Genomic DNA, 27,917 nt, shown 5'->3' on the forward strand with positions numbered 1-27,917 from the left:
TGTGATCCGCTAACTCTAATAGGGTACCCTACAGTAATCCGACAGTATTGATAAATAAATAAAATGCGTGTCCACGGTATTCATGTAAATGTCCAAAAGGAAATTTTTACAAATACGTAAAGTGGTTGTATTGCTGATGTACTACTTGTTTTGAAAAGAGGATATTGAATAACAGCAATAAAATCAATAACAACTTAAATAGATCAGAATATGAGCGCAACGTTCTCGATCGGAAATCTCCGTCGAGTCCTAGTTCACAATTATAACCGATGGCGCGTTATATTTTAGAAAAGCACACAATCGGGAGGTCGTTTTTGGTATTGTATTTTAGTATTCAGAGTTCTTGGACGTCACGTTTGTGTCGTATTCTCTTGATTGCGCTATGGTAACTTCCGCGTCGGGTAATGGCTGGGACCATTCCACAGTGCTTCCTGTGGCGTTGAAATCAGATGTCTTTGTTTCTTTCAGCGCTAGTATTTCTTTCGCAGCGGTCTTTAGTCGAAAATAGGCGAACGTCTGTGGGTGCTCCTTCGTTCCACCCCAGTACGCAGCGCAGTCGCCGCTGGTATCCTCAAGTTCAAGGTCGTAAACAGCCCAGCCGACGCCAGCCGCGACGGAGGGGTCCAGCGCATGCTGTACTGAATGTGTCTGAAAAAAAAATGAGTAAGTATAGGTACACATTGCAAGTTAAACTGGGAAAAGGCTCTCACCACTAGCTCATTTAGGGGAGAAAGTTAGAAATTATATTGACAATTGACAACTTATGGAACACAATGAAGGGATGTGGCGAACAGTGGTCAGACAAGGGTTTTCACTCGAGCCAATGTTTCTTTCGATATGTGTAAGAGAAGGTGAAGTGTTTGCTGGTAAGGATAGCGAAGCCAGTACGCGAGGAGCTTTAGTGATGGTGGCAAGATTGCGCGGTATTTCATAGTACCACGGTCACTTCATCAAATAGCACCTGTTAGTTTTGATCGAGTGACCGTGATAGTACATGACTTTAGGAGAATGCCGTGATCGATATATGACATTTTTGTAAATTATAGCGACTGCATTCTTTGAGATAAGGCATTTTTTGAATATTTACTGAGAGACTTCCGTGATAGTACATGACTTTATGAGAGTGCTGTGATCGATATATGACGTTTTGTAAATTATAGCGACTGCATTCCTGAACATCAAACATTATTTTGCAGATTTTTGGCTTCCAGACTTTTAAACGAAAATAGATTAGAGCGCATACGGCAGGCGTTACCAAATAATGAGCGGGAGCCTGCCACTGTCGTTGAAAAAAAAACTGTGCAATTATTGCAATCTACCACTACTCGCATATGGGGCATAACTTGGAGGTTAACAAAGAAGTATGAGAACAAGTTAAAAACTGCAAAACGCGGTGCGAGAAAAATGTTACCAGTGACTTTAAGAGACACTAACGGAGCGGTGTGGATCAGAGGGCAAACGGGACTGGCTGATGTTCTAGTTGAGATTACGACAAAGAAAGGCTGCGGCAGTGCTCATCTCAAGATTACTGTTGACGTTTATAAATCTCTCACTTACTCACTCAGTCGCTCCATCAATCAATAGCCATTTATTTTCGCTCCAATCAGCAAAAGATTTTTGGTCATGATTTGGTAGGGCCAACAGTGTGCACTGAAGCTCATTCTTATTCTTCTGCAAACGTCCTTCTCATGATCAGGGTCTCCTGTGGGTAACTGGCTTAGATAAGCACAGCCTCGCACAGATTCTAGAGGCCAGCTGCCAACAATAAATTCATGTTCTCTTGCGAGGCTTGCATGGCTTCTGCATATTAATCTTCAACCCTTTCAATTTTTCGGCTAGGGTCCTTAATCATTTATTGCTACTCATATTTAGCGTTGCAACGCTAAATAAGAGTACATTGTCCTTTCAGCGTGCTGAAAGAACAATTTCGTCTACAAACCATACGTTGCTGATATATTCGCCGTTCATTCTCACTCCTGACATTTCCCAGTCCAATAGCTTCAAGTGAATACCTCTTCTAAGGATGCAGTGTATGGGCATTCGAGCAATTGTCTCCTTTTCTGACCCCTTTCTTAATCGCTATTGTTCCACGTTTCTTATGGAGAATTGTGGTTGCTGTGGAAGTTTACAGATATTTGCTACGATATTCACGTATGCTTCCTGTACTTTTCGACTACGCAATGCTCCATGACTGCTAGTATCCACACTAGATCAAATGCCTTTTCATAATCTATGAAAGGAGCGGCCGCATTTCGATGGGGTCAAAATGTATAAATGCCCGTGTACCGGGCATAGTTTGCTCATTAAAAACCGCAGGTGATCTAAACTGATCCGCAGTTTCCATCTACGGCGTGCCTCATAATCAGATCATAGTTTTCGCACGTAAAATGGCAGAATTTAATTTCTGGTATTGTGGGACGTCCCCGACCCCCTTCTCCCGTTCACGCGCGACTTGGGTCATTCGCCCGTGCGATCGCTGGGGACACGCCATTCCAGCCTTATTGTGGATAGCGTAAACTCCCCGGGCCGCTGGCGCCGGCGCGACGCGGAGCCTGCCGCTTGCAGGCGCGGCTGATGTTGCGCCGTGCGCCGCGCGTATGAACAGTGCCTGAGGATCGGGCCCCTCTCGCCCCGACATCTCTCTCCTTCAGCATGCGAGGTATGCGGGCCCCTTCTCCCGGCACATTCACCTTCTGTGCTGTCGGACGTGCGGACCCACTTGGTCCCGCGCCCTTCTGAACAAGGCGGCCCCCTTTGTGTAGCGAACCTAGCTCGGAAGTGCCTGTGTGGCGGAGTGGACTGCCCGAGAGCTCTCACCCGTATTCTGTGACTGCCACCTTAGTGCCGTCACCGCCGTCTTTTATACAGAACATTTATACGCATTTTATAGAAAACTATGAATAAAGCCCCATTCATTTGTACCATGGCTGGAGTCATCTCCAGCTATGGTACAAATGCCTTGCCGGTGAGTCAGCGAAACTGCTGATGCGCCCCTTTGCGTGCGCTCTGAAGTCGGGACGAGCTACCTGTCCCCTTAGGCCTTAGCTAACCGGTACCGGGGACGTTAGCGGGAAGCCTACATTATATTTAGGTTGGTTGAACATCACGCATATTTGAATTGCCTGGTTGATGACACGAATGTAATTCATTGTAGAAAGACCCTTCCTGAAGCAAGCCAGTGTTCTGAGTTGGCTGAAGTCCAGCGTTGCCCACAGTCTATTTGATTACCTTGGAGAATAATTTGTACAATATTTAACGCAAGTTAGGGCGCCTATAATTCTTCAATTCTTCAATGTCTCCCTCCATATGAATTAGTATAATGTTGGCATCGCTCCAACTGGGTGGTAGACTTGAAGTCTTGAGGCACTGCGTATAAAAGGTTGCAAGTTTTTCAAGCACATGTATCTTGCATCTTTTAATTGAATCGACTGCTATTCCTTGTTCTTCTGTCGCATTTTCGTGGTACAAGCTGGTACAAGAGAAGCGAAGCTCAGTCGAGAATGATAGATAATTGTTGGTGTGAGGCAATTGTGAAATTTGCAGATGGAAGGTAGAATCAGCTGGCACAAGACAGGAGTAATTGGAGATCGCTGGGAAGGGCCTTCATCTTGCAGTGGACAAAATAGGCTGGTGATGATGATGATGAGTGTCTGAGTGCGCGTGGTCTCATACCTGCGCAGAAAACTATAAAATAAGTTCAGTGATGCTCGTATTCACATGATCGGTTTGTCCACGCTTTCTTATATCCGCCTATGAATCTAGAATTTTTTTTGCCACAAGGGAAGTAGAGATAATGTTTGTTGGGGCTACTGCGACAAAAGCAGCCATTTTCAACTTCTCATCCCCTATGTGCTTTACATTCCCATGGTCAATATGTAGCCATGCAGTGAGCCTGGATTTCTAGGTTCGATGTAAACAGCATTTGCCCACACAGAACGAGCTCAATAAAAGGTAAACATCTTACTTGATTCATGATGTCCGTAGATGTCATGAAAGTGCGCCATCTACCATGTACTGGGTCGTCCTGGTAATGACACAGCATGCTTTCTCTTTGCCCACCGCTCTTGAAGGTTGACTTGGTATTGCACACCTTTAAAGAGCAAACGGCGCACCTTTAAGAGAATCGCTATTTTTTATTGCGGTATCAATTACACGGACGCTCGAATCTCCACCGTCTTTGGCGCCGCCATGGCCGCCGATGTCGTGCAGTCATTCTAATGGCGGTGTAAACGCGGCCCTGGCGTGCAGAGTTAGAAAGACTGTAGAGACGCCCAGTGCACTTGGCTAAGCAAGTGACGAATTGGATGCTAGCGCATGTTTCGTGCGCAGTGTGCGCACACAAATTAGTGTTCCTGCTGATCAGCTGTGTGCAAACACTGTCGGTTCTCTTCAGGCCAGTGTTTGCACACAGCTGATCAGCAGGAAAACTAATTCGTGTGCGCACACTGGCCTGAGCAGAACCGACAGTAAAGTGAAGGTAACTCTCTGTAATCTATTTGATGGGGCGGTTACAAATGCCGACAGCTTCCGTTCGGTCTAATTTCGTGAACCATCAAGGAGCGACGTCTGCAACGACGGCCGTGGCCTGTCCCTACAAGCTAGCTTTCTCAGACGCCTTCAGTGCAACGCTTAACATTGCTATCACTTCCACTGCTTCACGCACAGGTGAAACTGCCAATTGAATCTTTAGTCTACTTAATTGAGACGGAAATATCTTATCACAGCATTTCTCCGTGACACTGCTTGTTTCAAGCCTTCTATGAGTCATGTTCCTCTCAGATGGCTGCGGGCACAGAGGCATGGCCCAAAAGGACAGAAGCAACTTAATCCTTTCACCGAGACATTCCTACACAACGATACCATATCGTGCAAGAGTAAACCAAATTATTTCTCCAAGGCGCGTAGTCTGTGCACTTTAGTGCCTCAGTGACACAAATTCGTTTAGTGCGGCGGTTGATGAGCGGCGGTTGATGAGCGAAACCGCGTACGTGAGCAAGAAAGATCTGAATTTGATATTGTTTTTCATTATTTTCGCCGGTGTTATGATTGTAAAAAATACAACCACTACAGTACGCGGATCGGTAAAATATTACGGCAGGAACAGGGGACCACAACGTATAATGCAATATTTCGTGAAGCCAGCTTATCTCGATATCGCATTGCTATTGTTGAAGATAAAATAGATTTTATCGTAAGTATGCCTCATTTAGTCTAGAAAACCAACGTTTTGTTGTTTTTGTTTTCTTGTGCGTGCTGGCGCCATATATAGCTCTTTCCCTACACAATAAAGACAGTTTCACTCACATCGTCGTATTTTTTTTAAATTGGGGCATCTATAATTTGATCCTGTTGGACATCAATGACCTTGTCAGTCGAGGCGAGCGCACGTAGATAGTATACCACATGACATTTTAGCTGAGGTCAAGACAACTCGTCGCAGAACATCCCTCGCGTGAAACTGCTTTAATAAGCAGCTGTTCTCGCCCAGTTTCTATACTAGTGCTTGGCCTAGCATGACATCCTAATTGCAAATGCTACGATATTGCAGATTATTTACCGTCATAATTCAGCAAAATTCAAAGCTTCGAATTGGAATGCCATTTTGAAATTGATATACAGTAATTCTGTGTTGCTGTGTAGATAATTTTCGCACAGTCAGGCAGGCAAAATTTCTTTTGCTTTGCTTTTTTACCATTTACAGCACTCATGCGTAGAACTCTCAGGAAATAAACACGTGATGGGTTACTAGTAGATCGCAGCAGTGAGACGCTATAAAATGTTATTTCTGCTCGTTTGCATGATATTCATTCCAACGTGCTTAGGAATTAAATTTTTTATTTATTTATTTATTTACAGAGTACCTACATCGTCATAAAGGCATTATGTAGGGGGGAACAAAACATAACCAGTAATACAGAATAGCTCTTGCACAGATATACTCACAAACAGAAGCACTACAATAGCATTTAGAGAGAGACATACAAGTAATGTGAAACAAACAGGTTTTCAAGATATATAGCAAATACATTTGTTTTACAATGTATTTGCTTACAATGTATTTTACAGATTGTATTTTACATGTTTACAAAACAGCGCTGGTGTGTGTCCCCTTCTTGTCTTCTTGTCGTGTTTTTCCGCGCTGTTTTCCTCTTTCGAGTATGTACCGTACTAGCCCAAGCCTCTACGGTCTTGTTTTACAAGAGTGCCGTCACAGCATAGAATAGAATAGTTCGTTGTTTGACACATTTACTATATCATTTGATAAAGTATTCCATTGTCTAATTGATTTAGGGAAAAAAGAGTAGTAAAACGTGTTTGTTCTGCAGTTATAGGCTGAAATCTTTGTGTTGTTATCCCAGCGAGTCGATATGTAATCTGGTTCCAGAAGATAGATATAGCGATTCATACCCGTCTCACTGTTATATATTCGGTGCAATATTTTAGCCTTAACTTCGGCCTACGCATATGTAGCAGATCCCATCCTAAAGTGGCCTTCATTTCGGAAACGCTAGAGTACGGGCTGTAATTATTGGAAACAAACCTTACTGCTTGGTTCTGTAGTTTTTCCAGTCTATTATTGAGGTAATCTTGATAGGGATCCCATATTACACAAGCATAATCAAGTATTGTTCTGACATGTAAGAAGTATAAAGTTTCTTTAACTTCGCGCGTTGCCTGTTTGAAATTTCTGCGAATAAAATGTAACATCCTACTAGCTTCTGCTATGACAGTGTCAATCTGTTTATGCCAAGTGAGTGATTCGGTGAAATAGACTCCTAGATACTTGTATTCCGACTATATGTCAATAAGCGTGCCATTGATGTGATATAGGTGCAGAAATTTGGATAATTTTCTGGAAAAACTTGTGCTACTTCACTTCTTTATATTTAAATTCATGTTGCATTTTTTACATCAGTTCGCTACCTTATCTAAATCTGTTTGCAAAGTATCTATGTCATTTTCAGTAGTAATTTCTCTGTAAATCACACAGTCATCGGCAAATACCTTTATGGGTGATGTAATTAGTCGACAACGTCATTTATGTAGATTAAAAAACAAGGGGCCCAGTACACTTCCCTGAGGAACGTCCGAAGAAACAGTTATTGGTGAAGATGCGGCGTTGTTTAGGACTACAAACTGGGTTCTTCCGTTTAGGTAGTTTCGTATCCAATTTTGAACGTTTTTGTTTACATTTATTGCAGCAAGCTTTACATCTAAGAACTTATGGGACACAGTATCGAAAGCTTTTTAAAAATCAATAAAATACAATCTGAAAGGCTATATTTTAACCATGCTTGGTGTTAGTTAAGATATTTACGTAGGGTGTGGCGCTTTTCTGCTGTGCCATGTACTTTGTAATAGATACTTTGCATTGACCATGCACTTATGAGATTCCTGAATTTCACAAACATTGTGAGAAATCTCCGGCAAAATGGGAAAAAGCACAGCGATTACTGCATACGGTTTTATTGAGATGAACACCTACGCTTTCCTCTGATGGTTTGTGCCACATAAATTTGTCCATTTTAAGCAAGAATTGGATCAGCAGTCGGATACTAGTGCAAGAATACTGCAAGTCCCATAAACTACATTGGTTGACCCAATGTGCATCATTATATATTTTATTTCCTTTTGGACCTTCGGCGAATGATGGTTTATTTTGGCAGTTGGTTCACCCAACAATCTTCTTTCATTTTTACTACTGCTCTACTGAAAAACGCAAGATGAATTCTGTCAAGCTCGCAGTCTGTAATTTTTGAGTCGCAGTCCGCTGACTTATTTTCTCTGTAAAATTGCTTCAAGAGACCCTTCAAGTTCTTTTATGCCATCTTGATTTTGCAAAGTGGGCGAATGCTTGTGACAGTTGAAATTATGCTGCTTCAAGAACAGTGACATTTTGCTGATTCCTCACAGATCTAATGGCCTCAATTATTATTTATTGGATTCCTTTATTTCTCTCAATAATATTTCTTGGATTTACTAAGTAGTTTACATGTTTCCGTGCATGAATACTTAAAGGAGCACTGTTAAGTCATTTTGTAATTTGCCCATTTTTTATCGTTAACTGAAGGTACTGGAGCACAAAAATACAAGAAACACTGGCAAACCTCAAAGCGTATAACAGCTTTGTAAAAACATATTTTGGTTTACCTTTCCCAGAAGGTGTACGTGTCGTTACATCTTTACACAGAACCTGGTCACGTGGCAGTAAAGTATGGCGATGTTTTTTCACTCGCCCCGGTTTCTTCTGTAGTCAGGTACGTTGCTGCATGGAGCCGCGTCATAAGCGGTGGCGCAGCAGACAACGCAGCCACTTTGAGCGAGTGCCAAATCGTCGCCATGTCCAGCTACCACTTGGTCACCTTCTGCTTCCTTTCGTCAAGGCAGATACGCTTATGATAAGAAAGCAAAAGTGATTCGAATGAAATCTGTTACAGGAAATTATTTACGGTGCTTTGAGGCTTGTCATAATGTATTGGGGGCCATCGAGTTCCAAAAATGTTCTCTAACGCAAAAAAATTGAGAAGGTCGAAATAGTTATGTCAGTGCTGCTTTATTGCCTGCGAAACCTGTTTTTTCTCTATAATTACAAAGCGCTGTTCCTGCTGCTCCTTTGTTCTTTTCAGAAATAAACAGCTGATACAGTGCGGCGTATAAGAAAGCTATCAAAATACACGATACCTCCAATAGAATGGTTTATTAAGTTCGACTTTGCGTCTTAATAGAAAAGAAAACATTAAGGATCCCCCGAAAATATGAAAGCAACTTTTTCCTATATATTTTAAATAACCGCTAGGCCTACAGGCTCACCTTACTATAGAAAGATTGAATGGGACACGGTTTCGTTGCACATTAGCAAGTCACGCTTTTACTACAATGCTAATTCAATAATTTGCTACAATGCGTATAAAGCATATTTCTTTCTCGAGAAAGTGAACCATTGGGAGCATTACCTCATGCGACGCGACTAAAACAAGGAGGCAACAATAAGTGGCTGTTCCGTCCGAAGGGCGAAACATTCACAGCGATAGTAAGGTTTAGAGTTGCGCTTATACTTCGTAAATGGAGTTCTATCTATACGTGGCTGGCACATGTTGGCAGGACGAAGCGCGCAAGGAACGTGTCATTGGGCAGAAGGAACAGTGCCCCGATAGCTACCAGGCGTCTCACAACGCTCGCACGGTGAGCATTGTCGGTAGTGACATTGCAGGTGTCGCACCTCGACGCAGCACGAAATGGGACCGAATGGAAACGATGGCCGTCAGACAGCGCCCTGCGGTACATTACATAGCGCTAGTATCTCGCTTAGTGTCGGTATACTCAGACCAGTGCATACACGCAACCCTTTAGCAGAAACGCGAGTGGCCTCGTAAAGTGCCTGTGCACACCGCTCATGCTAGCAGCGACAGCAAGAACGCCGACCTGGCCCCAACACCGAGCCGATTCAGTGTAGCGTTGATGGTGAATCCACTTCGTCTCTATCGTCTATACGCTACCATCCGCGTGCGAACTGCAGATGCGCCATTGATAGCGAGAATGTGCGACCATCCCGGCGGCTGTGCCGACAGCGTGAATGCGCCTGCAGCATCCGTCCAAATGATATCGCAATAAAACATGTGCCTCAAGTCAAGCGCTTACTGGCATCCTTGTATCAGTCGCAATCTTTGAGATAATATCAAAGACGAACCTACTAACCCTTCACCAAGATATCACTATTCCTTAATCACTGGATTTGTTGGATGGTTATTCCTTAAAGAAACGCTGTCAAAGTAATTTTCATGACTGAAATTTTATTAAAATTATAGGCTTTCTTGCCATAAGAAATTGCAAAATATATGCAATGCAAGATAAGCAAGGCAAGCAAGCATAATAAAATATGGGCACACGCACGCAAAACTACACTATATAATGAAAACAGTGTGTTTTTCTTTCCTAAATGCATTGCCTTTTATTTTTTACAATTGCATTCATCAAACGATCAGTTGCCTCTGCAGGATGATGGGCCTTCTATGGCTTATGATTTTCGGAATGTTGGAGAAGCTGCACTAACCTCACCATTTTCTCTGTAAAATTGCTCCATGAGATCCTTCAAGTTCTTTTATGCCATCTTGATTTTGCAAAGAGGGCGAATGCTTGTGACAGTTGAAATTATGCTGCTTCAAGATCATTGCGGTTGCTTAATAATGGTTTAATAACAGTACAGTATACATGTAAATACAAATTTGTATTACTGCAACAAGAAATATTTCATTCTAAATATTTTGTGGAAACGTGGCCATTTTGATACAAAGAAAATGATACAGTTCATATTGAACACACTTCTGAATGATTGTGGAGGCGACAAATAAACACAAAGCTCTCTACAATTACAAAATATGGTTTAAAATGCGGCGTTCTTGCTTATTTTAATAATCCGAAGCCCACAACGCAACGAATTATAGCATAGAACTGGTTATTGCTGAACGTATTTTTATGTTAACGTTACTACGTCATTTTCATTATAGCTGCTGATAACCTAATGGTTTCTCATTGCTTCTTCTAAGTGGCACTACTGCTGCTTAGTGAAATATTAGCCTGCCAGAATTACACTGATTTGTTTTTCGCTTTTTCGTGCGGCTTGATGTAAACTAAATTGAAAGCTTCGGAGATTGTATTGCGCACATACACTCCATCGTCATCGCACTGCCACAAGTTGCGAATGAGGTGTCTTTTCCCACAAATATTTCTTACCGTAGTGAACGGTTGGAGAAAAGCGTTGGAACAATTCAGTCCTCTTAAACGTGGACTTTCGTTGCTGTGGTCTCTGTTGACGTCATATTGTAAGACGCCTAAGGACAGCGATAGGAGCAACGGCACCTGCACGTTGTGGCGGAGCTTCAAGGAGTTCAGGATGCTGGTTGCCTGTCGCTGCACAAAATAGGACAGCCTAAATAAGGCACCTCTTAATTCAGAGTGGTGTTATGATACAAAAGAACAACGTTTTGGGAAAAATCAATGATATAATACTACACCTTATGTTTTAGCACACATATACAACTGCGTCATTTTAAAGCAATCCCATAGGTTACATGTGCATATAACACTACGTTAGCCCATTGAATAAAGTGTCGAAACTCGTGTTTAAAGCGTTAAACTCCCGATCTGATTATGTGGCATGCCCTACTGGGAAACTCCGGAGTATTTTTTACCACCTGACCGTTCTTTAACGTGCACATAAGTCGAAGTGCACAATCTTTTCTGCATGTCGCCCCTATCGAAATGCGGCCACCGAGGCCAGGCTCAGACCCACAACATAGCCCTTATGAAAATGGCCACGACCTTTATGTTTCCTGTCTGTTTCCTTCTTGTGCCCTATGTGACCTTTATGTTTCCTTGCCCTTTATGTGACCTTGAGGAAACATACTTCGTGTGTACCGCATGTTTACTCATTCTTTCGTACGACTCGAGGAAGCAAACTGAATCTTTCCTGTAGGATGTGTCCTTTGTGTTTACGGCAGGATGTTACCTGTGTGTGCACTCTATGTTACCTGGCTGTGCACTCCCTCCAGTGCACATCGAGGTAACATAGAGTGCACACAGTAATTATCTGAACTTAACACATGATACGGCTAGAACTATTATTTTATTATTATTAGAACCACTATTTTTCCTGGCGTATCCAGGAAAAATAATGGAGGGGGGGGCTCGGTTTTTTCGGCCCTCGACTTCGTGAAGCTACGTTTCCTTTCCTGCTCTACGCAAATTACACGCTGAAATTCAAAACGTGCGGTCGCTGCTAAAAGATGCCTGTCTTTTCAAAACTGCGTGTGATTGCTGTGTTGACATTCGCAGGGGTATAAGTAGGGCAGCGCGGATCCTGTAAATGCTTGCGTGGGCGGGCAACTGAATAATTTTTAATTGTCAGTTGGCTGAGTCGTTAAAGATGTGTACGGAGCATGGCCATATTTGTTTGTTTACGCGTGCATGCAAGCAGTACGCCTGTTTCACTTCGACCGAAGCTCCAGCTGCCGCAGCAAGCAAGCCATCGGCACGTTTTGTCGTCTTTATTCCTTACGCTACGAGGAAATATGGTTCCACCGATTCAAGATGAGGTCACATATTCTCTAAAACACGACACTTGGCGCCATAAGAAGCGTGTACATGGGCGGTGATCACGAATTTGTCATCGGTGGTTGTCGTAGCAGCCGAAGGCCGTCCGCCATTGCAAGCAGACGGAGCAGAGGTGCACGGGCTGCGCGCTGATTGGCTCATGTCCGCCAGCAATAGTTAGCGCATCGTTCGCCTAAAATTCCTGTATATGCGTTATAAAAAAGACTGCACACCCAGGCACTTTGAACTTAATAAATGCTGTTTAAATACCGGCCTTCTTTCCAGCTACAACTTCCTCCGCGCAACAAAATTAAATCTCGAAGGCCGTGCTTTTGCAAACTACATTTTCTAGAAGCGAATGTAAATCTCGGAGGCTACGTTCACTTGTTTACCGCAGTGTGGCGCTGCTGCAGTGTGACGTCCATGCCCGGTAAAATTACTGGGTGTTATATTGAGCTGGGCCCGCTGGGCCACGTGTGTGCAAGAGTGCTCGTTGCAGCAAGGCGGTAATTTAATCATGTTTTGGAAGTGTCTCGACAAACTGTGGTCCTTGTCGTGTGTATTAATCATCATGAAACCTCTGGACTTGTGTAATGATATCATTTCGTCGTATGTTTCGTGTGAAACGCCAGTGTCTGGAGTCTACTACAGCGCCCATCCGAGCTTCCTTTGTTCTCGCCAGTACGGGTTCTCTCGTGAAAAACGTGGTGCTGTGGCTTCGAATCATGGTCTGCGGAAGAAATTGTTGAAAGTTGTGCTTTCGTGTGCTGGAGTTTATCGGCAATTAGACAGTGTTTGCTCCAGAAAGAGCGTCGGCACCGAGGTGCCTTCGAGACAAGAAGCGTTTGATGACTTCACATCGTGAAAGGTAAGCAAGTCTCGCGCTTGCGCGCATTCTTGTCGCTTATACAGGGTGTTTCAGTTGTTACGTAGCTTGGCAGAGCCAAGGTAATGTTGCTTGCCGTCGCTTGGAGATACTTCGATTATTTTTTGCATTCCGCCTCATTAGATAATTAGTCTTAATTGATGAACTTCTCAATTATTATTATTAGACTAAAGTGTCAATGAAAAAGTTGTAGAGCGACATGAGAAACTCGATACAGATTTCTTTTACTCCGTAAGTCTTACATAAAAGTGTTTTTCCGAGCGTGAAAGATGCCCGCGAATACCCGCAAAGCGCGTAGAGCGGCCAGTCGCACGGCAATTTTGCATGTATTCGCGGGCTTCTTTTACGCTCGGTGAAAAGGAGAAAAAAAAAAACTTTCGAGCAGATAGCAAAAAACACGCTCGGGCAGATAGCAACAGCGCAGTCTGTTTAAAATAATTAGTTTAAAGCTTCAGTGTTGACAGTGCCATACCTAGCGCATCACCAAAACAACTGCGCTTAATGTTTGTATAACGCGATGATTTCTTTTCTATTTATGACAGCTTGATAATCCCCTTTTCAAGTGACGTTTTATAACTCCTGTAAGTGTTTCCTCTTAGTAGGTTGTACTCTATTAGCCGCACGCTATTATGCTTCCCCGTGTGCTAGGAGGTCAGGGCTCCTCAAGCTGTTCTCACAGCTTTTACCTGTCCTCGTAACTTTTTCTTGCTGCGGAATAAAATCAATTCAATCGTTTTCACTTCTGCACGTTTCTTAGCTGTGTGCATACAGACCAAACTGTTCTTGGATATATGAAATTTACTGCATAAGTGAAAACGCTTGGCCTTTTATTTTTCAGGTGTCTTGTGAGCTCTCATCCAAGCACCCCATTCCAAAGGTCTGCTGTGAGCCGATGTGGCATATGGAAGTAACATGCAGATAGTTCAATAAACTACTTGTAGTTTCAGAGAAACCTTTGCAAAGTATTGTCGACACTTTCTTTTAAAAGTGCAAGCACTTATCCAACGTGACATCTCTGCATCAGAATATTACACTTTACATTTGTGACAAAAACATCTAGAACAGCGACACTGCATGCTGTGAGGAAAGTACAAGTTGTACTGCAAGTGTTATACTAAAATTATTATTATAGAACAATATTGTGTGAATTTCTGTGCCCTAGCAGAGTTCCAATCAGTATGCTTATTATAAACCATATATGCTTATCTTTAAAACTCACACAATGTGCATAAATATAAAATGGGCACAGAGAACTCATCTATGCATGTCTACAGAAAATGCAGGATACAGGATCTTTTCAGTAGGGCCACATGAAGGGTGCATAAAGGTGGGAGTCATGAAGGAAACATAAAAGCAGTGGCCAAATTTCAGCATCTAGAATACATAAAGTACGGTAACATGAAGGATACATAAAGGACGGACACACGAAGGAAACATAAAAGCAGTGGCCAAATTTCAACATCTAGGATACATAAAGTACGGTAACATGAAGGATACATAAAGGACGGACACATGAAGGAAACATAAAAGCAGTGGCCAAATTTCAACACGCAGGAAACATAAAGGATGTTTCCTCATGTGACCCCTAGGAAACATACAGTAATCATAAAGGACACAACCATTTTCATAAGGGAGAGCTCAGTAGTGCGACGCCAAAGCCGCTAAGCTGCCACCGCAGGTAGCCCTATAATACCAAACGTTGTCAAGACGTAATACCTAGAATTTGTAATACAGGTTGTGATTACGATATATGGAAAATACCACCAAAATCGGACTCCACATTACTGTGGTACGGAGAGCTAAAATATTATGAGAAAATGACCAGTTCTTCAGTCTTAACAACTTTAGGATTTTGCGTTATCTTTTTATAGGTTAAGACTTCACAGTAAGATCGTATTTTCTTGCGTTCAGTAAAGCGCATGAGATCCATGCCTTCTGTATAGATTGAGAAAGAATAAAACCATTCTTTTAAGTCAATTTAACCAGTAGAAGAAAGAGCTGCTACAAACAAAGAGCTTACTTTTGCATGCCTAGCGGCACCAAAATGTCTCAAGAATGCAAGAAATAACGCGGCCAATAGTTTTCTATAGCCAAACGGAACAAGTGAAATAGTGCAGCAAAATTTGACCGAAAGTGAAGCAGTGCACCAAGCAGGCCTTGTTTCAGTGTTGTTAGAAAGAATAAACCAAGAACACTGTTTATGCAAGCTGGAAGCGTGAAGCCCCTAGAGATAGTACGATCCCGTACACTCCAATAATCATGGGAAATGGCGCAGTGCTCCCGTACGTACCACAGGAATACGATGCTTGTCGTTGAACAAATCGCCACTCCAGCTGCACATGGGTTCCACTTGGCAACGGTTGGCGGAGGACGCACCAAGACGGAGGATGGTATGAACCACAATAATGAGGAAGTCCACCGAGCTAGTAAATGCACAAGGACAGGAATGTAACTGAACCTGTCTGAATAATTAATTGTACGCAAAACATCAACATTTGTAAAATCGCGCACAATACAATGCCAAATTGTAGGAAAACAAACAGGAAGCTGAGGTGTTTATTATTCGCATTTTTTTTGCTCAAAATGTCATAAACTGCGAAAACGAAGTCGTGTACAAGTGCAGCCTCAACATATACACACCGTTACATCTTAACAACTACACTATTCTTTATCTGCAATTCTCTCTTGAAAATGTTTGACTTCTGGAATCGTACCAAATTATGCTTCATATCTTTTGAAACATACTTAATCACTCCTGCTAGAGGTTTCATCTCAATCGAACAACTACAGACGTCGTGTTTGCCCATACATTACACTTTATATGCCCTCCATTCCAACCAAATATCAGCTTAGTGCACCCTATTGTTTTCTCGGGACACCGCTAAAAATGTCATAAAATGGTGAATAAGCTCTCTTGAGCAATTGCTCAAGTGACTTTTCACAAACGGTGTAATTTACCCTCATGCATTTATGTTCTTGGTGTCCATAGTATTTTTGCAATGGCAACATTCGAAATTCAGCGTTGTTTGTAGCAACATATATATATATATATATATATATATATATATTGTTTTGGGAAAACAGTAAATACTGTTTCTGTATAGTCGTACATGCTTATAAAGGATTAATGTTGAAATGAGAAAGAAGAAACGCATCTACTTGATCGTGAACATATCTAAAAGATATTCATTTCAAACGTGGTTTACTTCGCAATGACACGTTAGTCACCGTATAGTTCTCAGATCCAATCTGTATCCATCAAAATAAAGAAATAAAAGAATCAAATAAACAAGGAATAAACGACGCGTCCGAAGTCACGCTGCAAGCATAAATCCGCGCGAAAAGCCAGTTTTAAGCGACGGTAGCTATTGAGTGGTATTGAAGACCTCTCTAGTGTACGGCACTACGACGCCAAACTTGTTCTCAAAAGTCAGAGACATAAAAATGCAGCTTGAATGCTCGCGACGCCCACCGGCTATACGTACTTTCAAGTTTGGCAAAGCAGTGAAGTGAGCCCATGCTACCCCTGCTGTCACCTTACGCCATGGCGGAAGGAAACCCCAGGAGACGCCCTGGCCAGCACAAACGTATTGGAGAAGGTGTGGCGGAAGTCACGTGCTGTTTCTCGCAAAGGAGCACTGGGACGGGTAGCCCAAATGTCAACGTTGCCATGGCAACCACGCTCCTGAAGCTTTCGCTGCTGCTCGCGATCTCTGAAAAGTGACATACGATTTTTCCGCCGGTGTCTTTCCCGCAGCACCTTTTGTTCGCGAGAAAAGCTGACTTTGGAGTGTGGTGTGTAAGCTTGAAAGTTGTGTTTTGGGTCTGTGAGTGTGTGTGTCGGCCAGCAACAGATACACTCAAGCAATCACGGCGCGAATCTTCGTTGTCTTCTTCAATGTGCCACGGAAAAACACAGGAGCGCGTCTGCTTCACTAAACCTGCTACAGAAGTTCTGTAGGCTTTGTTTTGACGCGCGTCAGGAGCACACACTTCCGGCGGCTCGTAACAATGCAAGTTCAAAGTTCGCGCCCATCTGCTCCGGCGAGCTGCAGAACCCCTGATTGGAGGCGCAAAGAGAGATGGCACACCAACATGGCTGCACTTCCGGCTTCAAAAAAGTGACGTCAGGGCCTCTCCTGTTTTGTTTCCTTCCTCAATGCCTTACGCAAAGCAGCGGCAACTCGAGTGCCGTCGCGTTATGCGCGGCGCATAAGCGGAGCGGCACCGTTTGGCCACCTCTCCTATTATACCACCCGGGTTTTGCGAGAGCCAATGAGAGCCGCGCGTGTCCTCGCCTACTCCGCGCCTCGGCTTTGGAGGGTACAGAATTGAGAAGAAAAAAGGAGGAGGGGGAGTACGGGCGAGGAGGTACGGGCGAGGAGAAATAGGTTACGCTAGCGAGGAATTTACCAACAAGTGTTCGATGAGGGCTTGCGGATGAAGAGAGTGCTTCATTTTTCCGATTTCTTATAATCATTCGGCATTGATGTTTTCGACATCTTCAGCTGCAGTCCCATTAATACTTATAGCGAACGTCTTCTGAATTTGCGCCCGAACAGACGAGCGGTAAAAAGAGAAGCATTTGAACTTTAAAATTTTCGGTATTCTGCGAAAATTATTTTGCGAAACCTAACATTGTTGAAGATTATGTAAGTAGAACGCGGCAGGTATAAGGGACTTTGCCAAATCACTACTAAATGTTCTGCAAATTATGTTTCGAGCAGATCTAATAGATTTATTGCCCATATTTAAACCAAACTGTCTGAAACATTCTCTGCACAGGACACTCATTTCCTGCAGGTTTAAACTTGGTGTTGAATTTTGTTTTCCCAGAACATTAAGAAGTATCGCCAAACGCCACCTCCAATTCATCCTTAAAGGTACCCTGAAATTATTTTGACGATTTCGTACAAACGTACTCAGTCGTTAGAGTAGGTCCTTCAGATCATTAATTGACGCATCTAAGCGCTCCACGTAAAGCGTGTAATTTAGTACAAGGTTTTAAAAACGTACATCGCTACCGATCGCAGCACGACAATCGGCTTAGTTTTCAGCCTCCCCTGACCAAGTGACACGATTTGACCATATCACTTCAGTAGGGCGAGCTATCCGATTGGCTGCCCAGGGCACGTCATCTCTAATTTTTCCAACATTATGCTGACCAAATGTTGTTCGTAATAGTTTGGATGTTAGTTAATTTGCTTCTATAAAAAGAAAGTGACAGAAAGAGAATGCAAAAAGGACACTGTATCACTACACTAAAAGCACCTCCGGCACACACCAAGTGTCGTCTGCTTCTGTTACAATGTGCTCCGTGTTGACGAGAGCTGCGCGGTCCGTGTTGGTCTCATTCTTTCTTTTCACGAGCACCATGGTTCGCCCTTGCGTTGTGGGCTGCAAACTTAGCGATCGGCGACATGTCAAGCTGCGACATCGTGCCCCGCTGCAAGGCAGCAGACGAGCGGAGTGGCTGCAGCGCATCGGACTGTCAGTATCCAAACGGCGCCAGCATCTACGCGTTTGCGGTCGTCACTTCACGCGGAAAGATTACGACCACGATAGAGTTTAGCGTGTCCGGTATTAGGGTAAACGCAAGCGCAAGTGTACTGGCCGTTTTCTTCTTGCTGGGGTTTTACGTGCCAAAACCAGTTGTGATTATGAGGCACGTCGTAGAGGAGGTCTCCGGATTAATTTTGACCGCCTGGGGTTACGGGCTGTTTTACGTGATGAACAAAGGCGCAAACGTGAACTGCTTGCACGGTGCAGCCACCTGGCGGCACAAAGCTCAACCGAAGACACAGCTAATATAGCAGGAATCAAGTTTTTCCTACTTTGCTTCTGGCTCAAATTTTCGACAGGAGCGTAATCTTGAAACACGTTGTCTTTTTATAGGTTACAGCAATATTAGCTGATTTGGCAATATTAGCAATATTAAATATTTGGTTGATTAAGCTCTTCGCCACCAGATGGCTGGACCGTGCATGCCGATCTAAAACCCCTTGATGTTAGAAAGTAGCGACACGCTTTGATCTACGCCGCAACACCCTCGCCGGCGCGGTCAACCTCCTCTTTTTCTCCCCCTCTTTCGCGGAGGCAGCGCATCCGCCACGCTGAATAGCTGCGGCGCTCGAGACTACCCCGTCAGGTGACCCTGACGTCACGAAAACGGCGCGAAACTTGCTTTCGCACGTCTTTAGTTTTTCCCGCTCGCCATGAGCAGTCCAAGTGGTGGTCGCCCTGCCGCTCCCAACGTGTGTTTCCCAAGTTTTTCTATCCTTTCGTAGGAATGTGAGATTCGTTCTCCGTGAAAATGCCTTGCTGCTGCGCGTTTCAATGCAGCAGCAGGCCAGAGAAAGGGCAAGCCTTATTTTATATCCCCCGAGGTGAACTGAATGTCGTGCGTCGGAAGCAGTGGCTCCATAACATCGGGAGAAGGGATTTCGCCCCTTCTAAGCAAGCCGTTCTTTGCGAGGTGAATGTTGCAGCTTTCCTCATATTTGTGGATGAAGTTGCATGGAGATTTTACTGCTCTTCGCATAGCCGGACTCTTCGTTCAGTTTAATACAGAGCACCGATAACTGTGCGTATACTTTCTTTTTAAGTGAGTCGGCTGAAATTTTCGTTGACTCTTCGAGCCGTGACAAAGCTTTTTGTGTTTTCGCGCGTGCGTTAGTTTTCAAATGTATGTAATTTGTGAGTTAATGCCTGTAACTCATATTTTGTAGTTGTGTGCGTGTGTGCGTGCGTGTTTGTGTATGTGCGTGCGTGTATGTGTGTGCGCGCGCGTGTGTGCGCGCGTGTGTGTGTGCGTGTGATCCTTGCGCCTGATACTTGTGAAGCCAAGGAACTATTTTACTCTTATTGCGTGCTTATTGTATCTTTGCAAAGTTTCAATACTGCGAGCATTTTTTTTCTTTATGTACTTTATGTTGCGAAGGCATGAACCGCAATATATAGGTAGATAAGTGGTATTATGTATTATGTATTATTCGCGCATGCTCATTAAGTACAAGCCACGCGCTTCTGATAATCTCCCTCAATTCTGATAAACTTGACATCTTGAAGTCTGTAAGTTAATTATCAAGTGCCAGTCTTAGAAGTTTCCGTGTAAGCAATCAGCTTTTTTTTTGAGAGAGAGAGAGAGATTTAGGTTACTCCCAGAGGTGATGGAATGTAATTTCTCGTCGTTTCATAGTGACGGAATACAGGCGCGTGTGTAAAGTTCTATGTTGGCTGTTTCGCAAACACAGCACGTATTTCGCACAGTGGCATTGGTACAAAGGCTTTTGGCCCACTCATTTTGGCGAATTCACTTTAAGTAAACTATCACATTTCTTCTTGGTCACCCTCTCTGAGCCTTTAAGAGCAAAGATTGTGAACCAAATTCTCGTTTATACTCTACGCTGCTCATATTGTATGCACCCAATACACCTCCGCGTTACGGACAACCCAAGTGGCGACGTAGAGGTAAACAGCTCAGCCACTGCTTGGTACTCATTTTTTCGGAGAGCTTCCGCTTGTATTTATCGAATCGTCCTAAAAAAATGGCACGACGTTCTATCGGAAGCGTACTTTCGTCATGACAGCTTCACAAGGGATAAATTCCCATACAACGCTTCAAAGGGCCGAATAAACAAGCGCGCGCATTGATTCTAATGCGGCTGCAGCGAGCCACTGGAGGGTTCAGCGCCGCGCCGGCCCGGTGAGGGGGAGAAATCCGAGGAGAATTGAGAAGGAAAGCGCGCGCGCGGGGGAGAGTGTCGCTACTTTCTAACATCAAGGGGTTTTATGCCGATCAGGCCGCTCACGTACGTCTACGAAGCTTCTTCATCCGTGGCCGGGCTCGACTGGCGCGCGCGCTCGCTTCTTACGGCCTTCTCACCCGGGGCGCTGCGACCCTCTCCCTTCCTCCCCTGCTCCGCGTGCATGCGCTTGCCTTCGCGCTCGCACGATCGTTTTCCCGCGCATTTTATTCGGTACTCTGTCAGTGTTGTTCAGTACGCAGTAATTTTTGGGATCCTGAAGACGGTCGTACAGCCTTTAGTACGCGCGGCCACAGCCAATACTTGGCGCCGTTCATTGCACATCGGTATATAATTGCTGTGTGATGGTGTATTGTTTTGTTCCATATTGCAAGTCCCGTTCCGGGAAAACACCCGGTGTTTCTTTTCACCAGTGCACAAGCAATGAGTTTCTAGCCAAGAGTTTCTAGCGCTTTTGGACAAGATAGTGTTTTTTTTTTTTTTCGATAAAGCCTCCGAACACCCGCCACGCAGGAAGAGCAGTCCAGCCCCATTTACAACGCGCTCCCATCTTGAGCTGCCCTTTAGGTGCTGACGACAGCCATGCGAGACTATCCGCAAATCTAATTGCCAAGAAGTTTCTGAGAATACTCCTTCTAAATCACTCAAACCAACTGACTGACGAAAACGACAAGCCTTCGGCCTATGTACACAAGCCGCCAAGGAAACACTTCAAGATTGTAATTGTGATTAAGACACATTTGTGGGCTACTTTGTCCCCAAGAGTTTTCGCCTGAAAGTATGGCAACCATTGTAATACCCTTGTCACACACCTGCAGCACGTGTAATGTCATTCGCAGCAATTGAGATTAAGTGTTAATGCCATTTTTGTTGCTTCTACACGGGCATAGTGAAAGACATTGAAAGCTAATGGCATTCGCCCATTGAATAAGTTTCCCGAACTCATTTACGCGCGACTTGTGTAATCTCGACAAAAGGGGCTTGACAAAAATTACAAAAATGATAAGTTAAAACAAAGTGTAATGCATTTTCAAATAACCATCCAATGTTTACCATTGTATTGCTAACAATACAGTCAAAATATGTAAACAAGAAGCACGATTTATAAGGTCTCGTTATCATAGCAGCCTGCCGAAAAACATTGCCATCAATTGCGAATGCCATATTGTTTAACCGTGTAGACTGGTAAAACACCCGTTTACTTAGATTTAGGTGCAAGTTAAAGAACCCCAGGTGCTCCAAATTTCCGGAGTCCCCCACTACGGCGTGCCTCATAATCAGATCGTGGTTTTGGCAAGTAAAACCCCATTTTTTTTTCGTAACACAAGACCGCAATGACATTCGGTGTGAACGTCATTTACTGCAAATGACATTACATGTACCGTGTGACAGGGGTATAAGTGCGTACGAGCAATAAATATTTCTTTTCAGTCCTCAAAATGCGTTTGATGGCGGAGAGCTGTTCTCTCGGCGCATGCATCTCCATGTTCCCCAGTGAATTTAAAGAAGCTCGATGTATTATTACGCTTACACTGCAGGCATTTATAAGAAGTCTAGATGAACCATTTACGCGTCCTGTACAATTAGGCGACTTGTTCTTGAATGCACGGTGAGGTAAGCGCGCCCGACCCCATCTTCCAGCGGTGCGCGCGCTGAACAGATCGGCTCGGAACAGCTGAGCAGGGATAGCAGGCTTAAAATCCCTATATAAGAAAAGTACCGCCATCTACTCTTTCCTCCGCCGCCTCCTCTCCTAAAGCGCTTGCTTTTTCTTTACTTTTTGCTTGCGAAAGCCATGTCGACGGTGGCGCACCTATAGAAAGTCCACGTTGAAGCTTTCAGGCCGGGCGCGCGCCGCCGCCGCCGGTGACTGCGGCTGCGCAGAGGACTTTCAACATGGCTCTGAGGCGGAGAAAAGAAAATATAAAGTGAAAAGCGCGCGCTATCATCGTCCAATCGGAGATACAGGAGAGAGAGAGAAGCGGCGTTTATCAAAGGATGGCGGTACTTTTCTTATATAGGGATTTTAAGCAGGGTGAGGTCGCAGCGCCCCCCACCAAGCAGCGCTGATAGGCAAGAACTAGCCCCGATGCGAAGGAAGAAGCGAGCGCGCGCGCCAGTCGAGCCCGGCCAATGCCACCTAGAAAAATTGGCCCGGCCGCGCTTCATCAGAGCGGTATGAAGGGGCTTTAGTTTACGCGTCTGCCTATACGTCAAAACACCCAGCTCACCTGTGGTTACCGAAATACCGGACACGCTCGGCGCTGCGACAGAACGATCGCAACGCACGCTGCTTGATCGCTCTAGCTGGGAATCGACGGCCAGGCGGCTAGCGGAGAGGTTGGAAAGCGTTCGCCGCTGGCTCCAAGGCAACCCGAAGTAGACGACAACACGTCACAACATGACGTAGAGCCAGCGAAGGCGAAGCTTAGCCCCGATTACTCGGCGAACGAGTTGAGGAGAAAATGCATGGCTAGGGAGGAGGGTAACTTGTAATCGTCCGTAGCTCTCCTATTATGAGACGCGTCACTTAAATTGTGGCGCGAATGGTTTACTGCAGCTGTACCGTACGCGTCTACAAAATTTGTCCGAACCGTTTCAGGGACCCTTTAAACTCCGTGCATCATTTACGAATATTTTAGCGCTTCTAGTCGCACTAATAGATTTGCTGTAAATAAAAAAGGACGCATTGTTAGGACCTTATGTGTGGGCTTAGGTGCACTTACGCCGCCACTTCAGCAACCAGTCCACTGACGTAGCCGTCCGCAGTGCTCCGTGTGCGCTCTATCTGGAGGCCCAGAAAGACGGTGAACGGCTTGCTCGACCACTCGCGCAGGTACTGAACAAGAGACGGACGTGAAATCGATAAGATAAGAAATCAGCACGGCGCACTGCACTTTAGAAAATGTTACGGAGCCGTTAAACGGGAATATGTATCCAAGCTTCTGGATTTGTTTTTTGTTTTTAAATGTTCTTAAAATTACTGCAAGTTGTACGCTTTTCTACAAACACCAGTGCGTTCTCGAGAGCAGTGTCTGACAGAATGGTATTACGTATCTTTCTAAATTGGCAATAGCTTGCACTGTAGGACTGTGCAAGTTATTGCCAATTTAGAAAGATACGTGAGGTTTAGTCCTTACGTATCTACGTATCTACGTCTCTTATGTATCTATCTTACGTATCAAGATACTGTAGGACTACAACTTGCACTGTAGTTTCGCATCGGCCAGCAGAGCGTCCCTTCTGAATGTCACTTCTGCTTTAAATATGGCCTTGATAACATGCGGTCCTGGGGTATTAGGAGAGAAAAATAATTTTTCTTTAGTGCAAATTGTTTTTTTATCACCCGTCGAAGCCACTTTCACTAGAGAATGTAGCTACACTGGCGATGCGAATATCTAGCGTCATGCCAGCCAGTGACGTCGGACAATAAGCATGGAAAGCGAAGGGAATAGTTAAAAAAATCACCGCATATCCAAGACGTGAATGATGATTAGTGGGCGAAGCACCGGGGGATCAATCGGGTAACCGTGAATCCCCCGTACATTGCCTTGTGATCAGTGCAATAGCACGGCGACGCCGGCAAGCGGACCCGGAGGCGGCGAGAGCGCGGGAAGCGGCGACAAAACGCCGGAAGCGTTCTCTACCTGAGGTTGGTGGCGCCGATGCTCGGTTCAAGCGCGAGCTTCGCGAGCCCTCAGCTGCGGGTACACTTGCTGTCGTTGCCGTTTTGCTGCAGCTTCCCGCGCCCTTGACTCCGGGTCCGCTTGTTGTCTGCGTCGCCGTGCTGCAGCAGCTTTTCGAGCCCTCGACTCCGCTTGAAGTTGAGCCGCCACTCTGGCCTTTTCATCCATAGCGGGTGCGCCGTTATCAGAAGCGACCGTTATCAACCAACGCTGAAGAGAGAAAGCAAGCGCGCGTAGGGAACGACCACAGCACCCCTAGCGGACGCCATGCAAACCAGAGCTACGGACGACGAGGGAGGAACAAGGCTCGGCCCTAAGGTGCTTCGCCTCTAAAAGGCGGCCTCTGGATAAGAATGGGGATACAATTTCAGGGTACAAAGTTGCAGAGTACAATCAACCTCTCTAGGTGGTTTTCATACACAATGAAAATGTATTTGGCTCAGCAGAGATAGCAGCAGTGATGGAGGCAATGCGTAGTCAAGGAGTACAGGAGGCATACGTGAATTTCTTGGGAAATATCTGCAAATATTCACAGCTACCATAGTTCTCCACAAAATAAAGTTGAAAATTACCTATCAAGAAAGGGGTCAGGCAAGGAGACACAATCCCTCCAATGCTATTCACGAATAGTACATGCTCAGACGAAGTATTCAAGCCATTAGACTGGGAACGCTTAGGAGTGAGGATCAACGGCGAATATCTCAGCAACCTTTGGTTTGCAGATAACATTGCCCTGTTCAGCAACACTGGCGTCGAATTCCGACCACAAATTAAAGACCTTAACCGAGAAAGTGGAAGATTATTATGGTGCAGACAGATATAATGTTCTACTGCCTGGCAAGAGAACACGAATTAAAGATCTCCAGTCAGCCTCTACAATTGGTTCAGGAGTACCTTTATGTATCTTAATTAGTCACAGGGGACACTGATCATGAAAACAAATTTTTACAGAAGAATAAAAGTGGGTTGGTGTGAATGCGTAAACATTACCAAGCCCTCACAGGCAGCTTACGCCTATAATTGAAAAAAAAAGTTTACAATCGTGCAATTCTACCGGTGCTAACATGTGGGGTAGAAACTTGGAGGTTAACGAAGAAGCTGGAGCACAAGTTAAGGAGTGCGCAAGGAGCAATGGAAAGAAAAAGTAGCAGTTTCGCCCAAAAGGCGAATCATCAATTGCGATAGCAACTTAGTACAGAGCTATACGGAGTAAGCATAGTAGTTTTATCGGCTGCTTGAACTTGGACACATTCGCTTACTAACTGAATTAACAAGCATGGTGTCAGCGCGCAAAACCAAACATGAATAGATCATATTCGATGACCGCAGACAACCACTGTCAAAACGCTGGCGTGAGCAAGCGCGATGGCCGCAGCGAGCGAAGGTTCGTGCGGTCTATCGCTTCAATGGCAACTGAACGGCCAAAGCACAGTGCATACAAAGGTAAGAGCCGAGTGGAGATCGCTTTCAAGGTAGGGTGCGCGCGACAGCTCGCAGCAGCGCAAAGTACAAGTGCAAAGGCGACGACGACGGCGACGCCGAGGGCAGAAATCCGCTTGGAGTGTCCATATAATTGCTATCGCAATAAACATTCACCGACGATTACGATACTCCCTAATGTAAAATTTGAGCGCTGCTCTATACGTGTTTTAATTTCCCGATATATTGGCTGGCGCAGACAATATGTCTCGTGCGGCACGTTGCAAACGAAGCGAAGTGTGGGAGATGGCTAATCGGGAGATGGCGAGAGGCAGCGCGTGGCTGACGCGTGGGAGAGATTCACAGCAGTTGCCGCAGACAGACTTCCCTTCATGCAGCACTTTGTTTTCCAACAGAGAACGCGCGCTACTCCGGCGCCGTGTCGTAGTCATCGTCGTCGCAAAACCCGTGTTGTGAGGCACTACGCTATTCTTGTCACACTGTCGCCCCACCCTGCTCCTCCGCTTCCCTCCTCCCGCTTTATTTGTTATCGCCGTCTTTCATCTCCCGCTGCGCTCCGCGTTCGCTTTCATCCTTCACTGTGCTCGTTCGCTCGCTTACGGGAGACAATGCCGACGCTCGTCGCAGGAACGGACGGCAGAAAATTAGGTGAGATGATGTGAGTCGGAAATTTGCAGGCGCAAGTAGGAAGCAGCTATCACTAGAGAGGGGTAATCGGAAATCGGTTGCAGAGGCCTTCGTCCTGCAGTGGACACGAAAGGCTGGTTAAGATGCTGGTGACATTACTTTGATCTTAGTGCTTGTGGTTTCACACGCTCTTGTCATTGCGTTTATTGCTTTTTATATAAAAAGCCTTATAAAAAGGCCTTATATTGGACTAAATTCCAAAGTAATCGGTCATCATCATCATCAGCCCATATTTATGTCCACTGCGGGACGAAGACCTCTCTCCCTGCTATCTCCAATTAACCCTGTATTGCGCTAGCTTATTCCAACTTGCGCCTGCAAATTTCCTAACTTCATCATTTCACCTAGTTCTCTGCCGTCCTCGACAGCGCTTCCCTTCTTTTGGTATCCGTTCTGTAACTCTAATCGCCCACCGGCTATCAATCCTACGCATTACATGGCCTGCCCGGCTCCATTTTTCCCTCTTGATCTCCATTAGAATATGGGTTTTCCCCGTTTCCTGTCTGATCCACACCGCTACCTTCCCGTTAGGCCTAACATTTCTCGTTCCATCGCTCTTTGTGCGGTCCTTAACTTGCTCACGAGCTTCTTTGTTAACCTCCAAGTTTCTGCCCCATGTGTTAGCACCGGTAGAATACAATGATTGATACAATGGTACAATGATTTTCAACGACAGTGGTAAGCTCCCAGTCAGGATTTGGCAATGCTTTAAATTCAGGAGTCAGTAAGACTGCGAACACACATAATCGCTGGTGATGGCAGCGGTTCCGCTTGTCGATGAGTCCATGGCGTAATCCTTCCCATGTCGGGCTTTGGTGATAGAGGTCCTTTGTTAAAATCCTGCGATCCGTTAACTTATTATTGTTTATTTGACTATTATTTATGATGTAGTACTGCGCTGTAAATTATTAGCGTGCGGTGTCACTAAGCCGTTTAAAATCAGAAGGACGAAGTGTAGTCAAATACATCTATTAACCATCATTCCCATACTAGCTGAACCGCCCTGTTTGCAGCTGACGTAGGAACTAGCCCCGCAGTTCCCTGTAGTACCTTTGAGAAACTATATTAGTTATTTACCGCCCCAAAAAGTCGGAGGAGGCGTGTACGAATATACTCACAAAAAGCATCGCGTGGTGCTTCCACAACTTGCTGCCGTCGTTGGCAGAGCTGGCCATCCGGTGTCGAACAAAACCATAGCCACGGATGTTCTTCGTCCGATAGCGGCCTATGATGGCCACTGCATGTTTTTGCACATCGAGGCTGTCGTAGAAATCTGAGTCGGCGTCCAGGGAAAGTAGGTAATCGGTGGAAGAGGCAACGGCAGCCATCTTTAGAAAGGCGTTGAACGCCGCTTCTGCAAGA

General features: G+C 44.8%; 1 protein-coding gene across 1 annotated transcript; it reads right to left on the reverse strand.

Annotated features, from left to right (window-relative positions):
• Window positions 1–327: 327 nt before the first annotated feature.
• LOC125939808 (uncharacterized) lies at window positions 328–27,901 on the reverse strand. The gene is made up of 6 exons (XM_049655254.1): window positions 27,674–27,901; window positions 23,469–23,581; window positions 15,267–15,399; window positions 10,732–10,908; window positions 3,965–4,090; window positions 328–648 (listed from the first exon to the last, which is right to left on the reverse strand). The coding sequence occupies exons 1-6, from the start codon at window positions 27,881–27,883 to the stop codon at window positions 328–330; spliced, it is 1,080 nt and encodes a 359-aa protein (XP_049511211.1). The 5' UTR covers window positions 27,884–27,901.
• Between the last annotated feature and the right edge of the window lie 16 nt (window positions 27,902–27,917).

This window comes from Dermacentor silvarum, chromosome 9 (assembly GCF_013339745.2).
Source record: "Dermacentor silvarum isolate Dsil-2018 chromosome 9, BIME_Dsil_1.4, whole genome shotgun sequence".
NCBI lineage: Eukaryota > Metazoa > Arthropoda > Arachnida > Ixodida > Ixodidae > Dermacentor > Dermacentor silvarum.

Bases quoted from the DNA above. Each gene is read 5' to 3' on its own strand.
- LOC125939808 (XM_049655254.1), bottom strand. From the start codon at position 27,883: ATGGCTGCCGTTGCCTCTTCCACCGATTACCTACTTTCCCTGGACGCC. The intron at 23,582-27,673 runs GTGAGTATATTC...TCTCTTGTTCAG, and splicing joins AGCACCACGCGATGCTTTTT to TACCTGCGCGAGTGGTCGAG. The intron at 4,091-10,731 runs GTAAGAAATATT...TGCTCTTTAAAG, and splicing joins TTCTCCAACCGTTCACTACG to GTGTGCAATACCAAGTCAAC.